Below are 10,006 nucleotides of genomic sequence, written 5' to 3' on the forward strand. Positions count from 1 at the left end.
AAGGTCCCCCAGTGCACTGAGGTACAGACTTCCTAGGAAGTAAGCATGCTCTTTCTGCTGCCACTAAGTTTTCTGTTTCAGTCTCCAGCCTCACCAATGGGATCAGTCAGGGCTGTAGTAAAGCCCTTTGACTTGCAGTGGTCATGGTGAGTCTCTGCCATAACCAGAAGTTGTTGTATCTGAGGGAGACTAACACAAAGTACCACGGTTCTGAGGAGCCATTTATCTAGCAGGTCACAGTAAAGTTTATTAACACTGCAATACAGCTTAAATACATATATATATATATACATGCATACAGACAGACAGATGTCTAACAATGCATTGTCATTTATGATAGAATCACAAGGTTGGAAAGGACCTACAAGATCTAGTCCAACCGTTCTTCCAGTACCACTAAACCATATCTCGTAGCTGAGATATAGCACACTGAATGTATGTGACAGAACTAGAGCCCACTGTAAGCCGCATTATACAGTGCACCTTGATCACAGAGGCAAAGATTTCTGAGCTAATTATAATGACTAATCACAGGGAGCTCTAAGCCCTCGCTTGGCCAAGTCACAGAACTAACTAGGGCTGAAAACAAGAGTTTTAAGAGCAACTCATTAAGCAGCAGGAACCAGCTATGAAGAACAAAGCACTCCCTCTACCTAGTATTAATTCCAGCCCAGCCATTAATACATTTGTCAGTGCATGAGACAGATATTACCTCCCCAAACACTGCATGTGCCAGGCAGGGAAGAAAGCCACAGGCTTCAGCTGCACCAGATACTTGTTTGTTTACTACAGCACTCAGGTTTGAGAAGGGACTTCTTGTGCTATTTGAGGAATAAGAAAGCTCTGAAACCCTGCCTTGGGATGAGGTGGGATGGGATCTCCACACACTTCACAGGACAGGCAGGTGAGGTGAAAGCTAATTGTGGAGCCACACAAACTAAGACATGGTCCCCCCCGGGGCAAGAAGCTCAAAAGTAAGAAGTACAGCACCACATCTACAGCTGTGCTCCTGCTAGAGTGCCAGATACAGAGTAAATATTCTTCAACTTAAGCTATGCTTTCTTTTCCTTTGTTTCCAGTCTGGATTTAAGTAAATAAATTTAAAATAATAGTAAAACAAGGATAAGCTGAAGTGTCAGCATCTACAAGTGAGCTCCACTTCCCTCACATGGAAGTGGTGAGGCAGCCGCCCCCTTCCTGCCACATAACTGTCTGAGCTTCATGGGCTATCAGCACAGCAAGGAGAGACAGGAGCCATCTGCCCTCCCCTGGGGCAACAGGGACTAGCCTGGCCTTAAGAATCACTTACACCTAGATGGGGTTGAGACAGCTGAAAAGTTCTGTGCAATAGCATTCAACAGGAGCTCCTCGCCCGCTTTGCAGTACAGGGAGTACAAAGAGGCCGTTCTTGTGGCAGGAGCAGGACAAGACCAATACAACCCATGAGGAGAAAGAGGCTAAGCAAACTACAACTGGGGGAAGCATCTCCCAGCAGGAAGTTGCAAAGACAACCCACAGCAGTCAAATCTTTCACAGGGGGGGCAGAGGAAAACAAGGTCTACTAGAATTTAAAACACTTAATACTATCTGAAATCTCAAGTTAGGAAGTTATGTTGTAACAAAGCTTAAGAGCTTTACTTGCTCATTCTTCTCCAAACAGATCCACAATCTAATCATCTCCTAGAATTCATAAGACTTTTCTTTCCCCACTCCCCCTTTTCCAAAGCCCACCACCTCATTTCCAAGCATATATCCAACACCAAAGTGGGGAAAACACTGTTGCTGGGGATGGTGCAAGTCTCCTCAGATAACAGTGAAAGGATCAAGACACTGCAGGTTTGGTCAAGAAACTATGTGGCCTCTGTCAGCCCAAACACACCGGTCATTAGTATATTTTTGTTTGGTTATTTCTGATTAGATCAAACATCCTCACTACTCTCTTCTTTTCCAAACACACTGCTGCACTAAGGGAGTTCCTGCCTGCTGTGTTTAAGGCAAAGCCATTTGAGGAAATGAGACAGCCCTCCAGGATACCAGTATTTCCAGTTGCAGGAGCACGGCTGGGCCTTTTCCACTTGCTTAGATGTAGATCCCAATGTCTCACTTAAAGAGCACACTATTTCTGGTTCTCATGAGTCCACTTATCTAAATACCATTTTCTCTTACAGTCACTGGGTTCTCAGTCTATTTGCAAACTATTAAGACTGTTAGATACAGGACTAACAGTTTTATTTGCAAACAAAGAAACAGAACAAGCTGGCTGGGAGCTGGGCTTGCCAAGTGTAAATCACAAGGGGCCTTTTAGCAATCCCTTGTTAAATGAGTGGCAGTCCCTGTTGTGTAGCCCAATAGGTGCTTCTGCAGCTATGACTCAGATGCACCTTTCAGGAGAATCCCGCCAAGTGGCTGAAGACACAACCTAATGAAATCTGGCCCTACAACAAAGAAAGAAATACAGCTATTCTAAAGGTGTCAGCCATCTAGGGGCTGGTCCACAATAACCTTCCATCTCTGATCCTAAACAGAGGGAAGGTAGGCACACTTACAGCCAGAGCTGGATGAATGCATCCCAGCTCCTTCCAGGCACCTCCTCCTACAGCACACAGCACTACCACCACTTCCCTGTGAGCAGAGGCAGCAGACAGCATTTCTCTCCTTCTCAGACAACTGCATTAACACTTTCCAACTGCTAGAAAGGTGGGGTTTTGTTTGGAGGTTTTTGGGTTGCTTTTTTTTCCCCCCCCCTTCTTCTTGCAACACTGAAACAGCACAGTTTTGGCCATGAAAGAAAGCAAGATACCAACTGGTTGCGCAGGAGCATGCAGCACAGCTAACAGTGTGGGACAGAGAACGAGGTCTTCAAGGATTCCACTGATGGTTGGCAGTGAGTACGTTCCAGTAGGCACCTAGATCTGGAAGTACTACAGAGTATTTCCTCCCACTGTTTAAACTGTTCGAGTGCAACAAAGAAATAATGGAAGAGATCAGTATTGGAAACAAGTCGCTGAAAACATGGCTCAACTTTGGATCTGTACAGCAGGACACTGTTGAACCGAACCAGCTTTTCTTTATTTCCACTTTCCAAAGATGACTGACATAAATGATATTCAAAGACGCACGATGTGATGGAAGTAAAAAATGCAGTTATGAGGAAGAAAGGAATACACCACAACATGGGGCAGATCACTTCCTACAGGGAGAGACTTAACACTCCTCAAAATTATGGATGCTTTTATCTTCCTTTATATTCCCTGAGTTAAAGTGCTCACTAATGTTTTCTTCCTCCTATTTTCAATACTCCAGCAGTAAGGGAGTATAAATTAATAAGCAACAAGTAAAATGGTCAAGTACAGCACTAGTGTTTCCCCATATGAAATATTTTTTATTTAGCTTTAGGATATGCAATGCTTCCTGCCACCAAGTTTTTCCATTAATAGGACATGTGGGTTTCATTTGTATAGATTAAAAGAACCATAATAGTTTTCTGTCCTCAAAATCCTCAGTGTCTCAGATGGAGAACGCGCAAGACACGCTGACTTGGTGATAACAGCCTCTGTTCAACATACACGATTTTCAGGTGGAAGTCAAATATTTGACTACCAGCTCTAATAAGAGAAGGCACGGGAGAGGCAGTAGCAAATTTTCATGTTTGTGAAACAGAGTCCAGATAGTGAAACACAGCTCAAGTACAAATTTTACTGATTCTAGCAAGCTCTGGCATAGGATCTTCAGCCCAGAAGTCTGCCTATTCTCCCAGGTTACATCAGCTCGTCAAATAATAATGTTACTTCTGCACAAGCCTCGTTGGTGGTGAACAACTACTCTATTACCAATAGTAACAGAGTTGTAAGTCCTATACTGCAAGAAACAGATGCATGGCTTCGTTTTTGAGAGAACCAGAGAAGCAGGGATCGGTGCGGCAAGAACTGTTTGCAAAGTAATGGTGGCCTGGGACAGAGAAGAAGAAAGGCAGTGAGGAAGCCCCAGGCCCTGCCAGCACCAGAGCAGGCCTCACCACCTCAAAGGGGGCAGCTGAAGGGCAGCAAGCCAGGCTTCCAGCTTCATGCATCCCACAGCCCTTCCCTGGCCACACAGGGCATTAAAAACGTGTTGGGTTTAAGAATTATGTCAAAAGAGAAACACAACCCTTCATCATTTTCCCTGCGCTCTGTTCCAGCAAGAGGCAACCACTGTCTTCCTCCACACCAAGAGGTCCTGAGCTTCCTTTTTCTGCGTGAACCCAGACAAGAACTGTGGAATCAGCCCCTCCAGCTCAGTACTTTTGCACTGCAGCTATTAAATCCATGAGGCCCAAACTGCATCCCACTGCAGCCTCACCCACCTCTCTGGAGCCCAACCACAGCCTTGCCTGCCTCTCTGCACCCCCCAGCCTCACACAAAGATTTCAGGAAAGCTTTCCTCATCTTCCTGCTCTTTGCCAGGCTCAGAAGTTAAAGAGAACAAAATGCTTTCTCTACCTTTATAAGTGGGGACAAGAGGAACACCCACGTAAGAACGGTGATGTAAGAGTCAGCACTACAAATATACCTCAGTCTAACCAAAGTTATAATTGAACATTAAATTCAGCTTGTGTGTCTCTCTCTCTATATAGAGAGACACACACATGCTTAATCTATGCCATGTTTCACCTCACACACAGCTGGAGCAGCACGAGCCCTGTGCGTTTGATCAGCCATCCAATCTGAAGGTGAAAGCCTCTGGGACTCCACACCAAGTAACCTTCATATTTTAGGATCTTTTTGTCAACCAGTCCCTAACATTTCTACTGAGAAACAGATACAGTGTCTTTGTGCTCTGATAACACTGTTCCATTCATTTAACTTTGAAATGATAAGCAAGATGGGACGATTTTACAGTTTCATTGAAAGGGTCTCAGTGAAGTGTATTTAGACTTACTTAGGGTTTCTTTCAGGCTTATTTAGGATCTGCTCTCCTAAAAATAGCGAGAAAGGGGCACATCGATAAGCACACCACAGCCATTCAGCTTCGAGAAGTCACAGAATTCAGGGAATAATTCAAGGAGAAATTAATCCTGAGTAATTTGACAGGCCAGGAAAACAACACCGGCTTCAGTACACGAGCAGACAAAAGTTCACCTGGAACTCCCTAAGTGAAAAGTGTATTTTTTAGCAAAAAGAAAAAGGAAAAGAAGAGGGAGGAGGGGAAATAAAGAAAAGTGCCCGCTCAGGTCACTAGAAAACTGATTGCGTACTTGGGGTGGATGTGCTTAAGGCTTGCTGCCCACTGTGCACTCAAAACCAGCACGCTTGCTGAAGCTGTGCTGAGGTGTATCTACTCTGATAAAAAAAAAGGTGGTTTCTCCACATCACACACTCCCCTGCCCTTTCACTACACACAGTGAAGAACGTAATAACCGATGTATAGGTCACAGCACATCTGCATGTTAAAAATCAGAACAATGTAGAACTGAACGCATTACAGAGAGGAAGAAGCACACTGTACACCCACCTCCCCCAGCCCCCACAGCTATTATGTTAGAGAAACGAACTGCACAAAAGAACATCGTGGACAGGGGTGCCCTAAAAGCCCAAGTATTGTTGCAATAGCTGGCTGGTAGCCAGCACGATGCGCGCGGTGCCTTACGGTGATGCTGCATTTGACCTACAGAGTGAAAAAACCGTGTCAACTGCCGCTAACTACCAACACCCACACAGCTTCTCCTCCTCCTCCTGGTCCAGCAGCCATGGAGCTCCCATGTGCCAAGAGCTTGCATCGGGTTTGGTGAGAAACAGAAGGAAAGGGGGAAGAATCATACAGTGAATCAATAGAAGTAATGCCAAAGTTGAGAAAGAATTAAAAAAAAACCAAACCACGTTCACCTCCAGAGAGTGTTAACAGTTAAAATAGACATCTATGCGCCACATAATAATAAAAGGGCATCCAACGTATTAGCAGGCAGCACGAGGGCGTCCAGGAGGAACGCTCCTCCCAAACGCACACAATAGTTGCTGTCAGGATTACTCGATCAGGAGCCACCACAGCTTTCCAAATCCTTCTTTTTGTTTTAAGGGAGAGGAACGGCGGATTCCATTAAGTTTGGGTAAGGCGAGGGACAACTCGGAACGCAAGGTCTCCAGATGGGAGGAGGGCTTTAGAAGCCTCAGCCCAGGTCACAAAGGAACAATGCAACAAAATTCGCTTACATTTCAAACTAAGGAGGTCACCAGGCTGTCTTTATGCTCCCAGATACACCCGAGATGCATCGCCAGTGCCGTGCAGCCAGCACCTGCCTTTCCGTACAGCCACAATTCCTTTGTCTGCTCAAAATTTGCTCTCCTACCACTTTAAATTAGCTTACAAAGCGCTGCAGCAGAATAGCTGGAATGTGAAATATTTCTCGGGGGGAAGTCGGAGGGCTTCACAGAAAGAAAGAGGGGAAAAAATAACAATAAGAATAGGGAAAAGAAAAACAATAATACCGACCGAGATCGGTACAAAGGCGTTCATAAGTTGGTTGAACACACGAGTCTGGGAAGGGAGAAGAAAAAAAAGGGGGGGGGTGGGGGTTGGGGGAGTGGAGGGGAAAGCCAACTGCCATCTCCCGGCCGGCTGCCTCCCGCTCCCGATGCCGCCCGCAAAGCATCAGGCTCCGTCCTCGCCCCGCGGTTCCGGGCAGCGGGTCCGTGCCCCGCAGCGAGAGAAAGGCCGAGGGTCACCCACGCGGGGTGTGATCGCGGGGAAAAGGGGGGGGGGGGGGGGGGGGGACACCGCGCGGGGACACCGGGGGCTGCCACCCACCCGCCCGCCCGCCCTCGCCCAAGTTCCGCCCCCAACGACTCACCGGGGTCGAACTCGGGGACCACCGCCTGGTACTGCGGGCCGACCCTCATGCCGCCGCCGGCTGCGGAGCAGAGAGAGCGTTACCGCGTGCGCCGCGCCCGCCGCCCGCCGCCCAGCCGGCCCCGCCGCTCACCGTGCTCTTCATCGCTGGAGGAGCCCGAGCTGCCCTCCTCCCAGGAGTTGCTGCTGCTGTTCCCGTTGGGGGCAGCGGCCAAACTTTTGTTATTCCCGTTATTGTTATGGTTCGCGCCGGCGGAGGTATTGTTATTCCTGCCCCGCCGCTTCCCCGACACCTCCGGGCCCTTCTCGATCATGGCTGGCATTTGGGGTGGGGGGAAGGAGAACAACGCGGGGGGGAGGAGGAGGAGAGGGGGGGGGGGGGTGAGAGGAGTTTAAAAACTGAGGGGGGCGGCGGGCCGGGCCGGGGGGAGGCGCCGCGTGCGGGCGGGCGGGGCGGACGGCAGCGGGCGGGCGGGAGCCGGGGCGGCGGCACTACATCCCCCGCCGAGATCGCCCCGAACTTTGAGGCTCATCCCAGCCCTGCGCTGGGACTCCGTTCAACCTGCGTTGCTAGCCCGTCTCTTCGCCCCGCCCACCGGCGCTCCCATTGGCCCAACCTACATTTTGGGAGGCCATCCCGTTCTCTCATTGGCTGTCGCCCGCCGTCCATCGCCAAGGCCCGGCGCTTCCGTTTGTGAGGTTAGGTGGAGGCGTAGCGCCGGGCCGGGCTCCGTGCGGGATCTCTCCGCCCGCAGCTGCCTTTTGGCTCCTGGCTCCTCTCGGAACGCGGCGGCGGTACGGCCGAGATTCTCGCCGCACGGCCCGGCCCGCGAGCAACGCCACAGGCCGGGGAGCCGCCGCCGGCTCGGCCCGGGAGGAAGGTGCGGAGGGACTACTTTCCCCCTCCCCCCCCCCCCCGCGGCGGAAGGTTACGCGTGGTTTGAATGGGTTCCATACAAAGCCCCCGGTGCCGGGGCTGGGGGTAGTGGCACAGCAGGGCAGGGGGTCCCCTGTGGGCACGGCCGGCGTTCCGCCACAAAGAGCACCGCAGCGGAGGGCCGGGGAGCCCCGGGGGAACCGGGAGCGGCTGAGGGCAGGGAGCAACTTTTGGGGAGCGCCGCCAGGGCGGAGCCCCGGGGTCACCTGACGGAGCGGGGCGGCACCGCGGGCTCCCCCTGGCGGCGGGGCGGGGAGCGGCGCGGGGTGCGGCGAGACGGGATCGGCCGAGGCTCGTAGCGACGGCCGGCAGCCCGGCATCCCTTCCCCTCGGGAGCCCGAAGGCTCGTCCCGGGGCCCGCGCCTCGTTTCCCCCCCCCCCACGTTCCCGTCGCGCTAACGAGGCCCCGCCGTGCTGGGTACAGCGCAGCGGCCCCGTGGCCGGGGGCAACGATGGGACGCGGGGGCTCGAGGCGCCGTCCCGGTGCCGCAGGTGAGGCTGTGGTGCTGTCGGGCCGCCCACGTGATGCTCCCGAGAACTGGGAGCGATCCCACGCGAGGCGGCGGAGCGAGCAGCCCCGGTCCCCGCTTTGTCCTCCCCGCCTCCCGCGAGCCGCACTCGGGGCGCACCACGCGCTGTGGGCAGCGGGGCCGGGGGGGCTGTCCCGGCAGCGGGCAGACTGCGGGCTGGGCTGGCAGCGCTGGGGCGAGGTGGAACAATGCCGAGTCGTGGAAAGCAGCTTGCGGGGCGTGTCTTGTGTTTGGATTCAAATTAACTTTTGTGGCAAGTTGTTGGGGGGTTTTTTGTTTGTTTGTTTGGTTTTGTTTTGTGTGCGTGTGTTGTTTTTTGTATTATTATTATTACTTTGTTTTATTGGCCCACGCGATTAAGCCCGCAGTCTGCCTGCAGCGGTTATCTCCTATCAGACAAACTGCCCCGGCCGCTCCCCTCCTCCCTCTGCCATTTTAATCCAAGAGAATTTGCACAGGGGGAGGGGGAAGCGGCCACGAGCGCTGCGGCTCCGCACGGAGCTCTTCCTGCGCGGATCCCAGCGCGATGTCGGCGCCTTGGCAGCAGCTCCCGAGGAGGGCCGCGCTGCCCCCCGTGCGCTGCGCTCACCGTTCAGACCAGGGAAGCCAATAGGTGTGCAGTCCCTTCTGAAACGCCTGTTAGTGTGTTTCGGAGCGCTGACCTCGATATTTACTTTCCCTTCTGCGCTCGCTGTGTGCGCACGCTGACAAATGCGTAACCGGTTCCTTCTGTGCACAATACATGGGCACATCAACGTTAAATCTATACAGTATTTATCTGCTGCACGCACACAAAAAGTTTATTTACACTCCGCAGATATAACTTTTTCTAGCTCACAGACCCGAGCTTTATGACAGCAACTCTGGATGCCACTACCTGTAACAATATCAGTTCTAACCCAGGGGATAGCGATGCCCTTAAACCCCAGCACCGACAGCTGCAAGCATTTCCTGGTGCAAAGTGTATTACATCTTCAGCGTGGAATATGTTTTTATGGTAGACAGAAGTGTAAGCACGGCAGAATAGTTGCTCTCATTCACTGTGCCCTGATATTTCTGCTCCAGAGCTGCACAGTCAAGAAGGGAACGTTTGATTTTTCATTTCAAAATGAGTCTGAGTGACAAGGATTCAATCTGCCCTACAGGTCCCACCCGGACCCAGGCCAACGTGTATCTCAGCCTTCGGTTCAGGCCTGAACCTGGACCGCAGTCGTACTCACACTGAGACACGTGCACGCAGCTTTGCAAATCAAGGCCTAATTTTGGGCTTCCTTCACTTCCTCCTCCTTTGTTCAGAGCTGTCACCCACCGAGGCTTCAGAATGAAAGTCTGCATTCGTTGCACAAAATGTAACGGCAACATTTGAATTGATAAAAGCAGCACGTAGCACGGATCCCTCATACTTTGCCTCCCTGAATGCTCAAGCCACGCACAGCTCCCATAGGAGCAGGCTGCATGGTGACAAGAGCCACCCACAGCAAAGCCATCGCTGGGACAGGGGCACAGTGCTGCTCCCCAGCCTCACTGCTCCTTGGGCAATGGGTTGGGAACTGTCCAGGGATGGGGCAGACCCCATCCAGTCTCACTTGGGCGCAGAGATAAGTGTGTATATATGTGTGTGTGTGTGTCACAGGGCAGGAAGTCCTGGGGCTGTCACCATGCAGCCACTTTGCACCTGTCACAGCCGTCCTGCATGCGAACAGCACTGCCTGCAGCG

The 10,006-nt window shown here is 51.8% G+C and overlaps 1 protein-coding gene across 1 annotated transcript in view; it reads right to left on the minus strand.

The window, feature by feature from the left end:
- RCOR1 (REST corepressor 1) overlaps positions 1–7,205 on the minus strand; it is a 79,014-nt gene extending 71,809 nt beyond the window's left edge. Inside the window, exons 1-2 of the mRNA XM_072338440.1 lie at positions 6,956–7,205; positions 6,824–6,883 (exon numbers count right to left, since the gene is read on the minus strand). Coding sequence (XP_072194541.1) covers positions 6,824–6,883; positions 6,956–7,145 — 250 coding nt within the window. The 5' untranslated portion in view covers positions 7,146–7,205. The remainder of the gene's footprint in view (positions 1–6,823; positions 6,884–6,955) is intronic.
- Positions 7,206–10,006: the final 2,801 nt, after the last annotated feature.

This window comes from Excalfactoria chinensis, chromosome 5 (assembly GCF_039878825.1).
Source record: "Excalfactoria chinensis isolate bCotChi1 chromosome 5, bCotChi1.hap2, whole genome shotgun sequence".
Classification (NCBI taxonomy): domain Eukaryota; kingdom Metazoa; phylum Chordata; class Aves; order Galliformes; family Phasianidae; genus Excalfactoria; species Excalfactoria chinensis.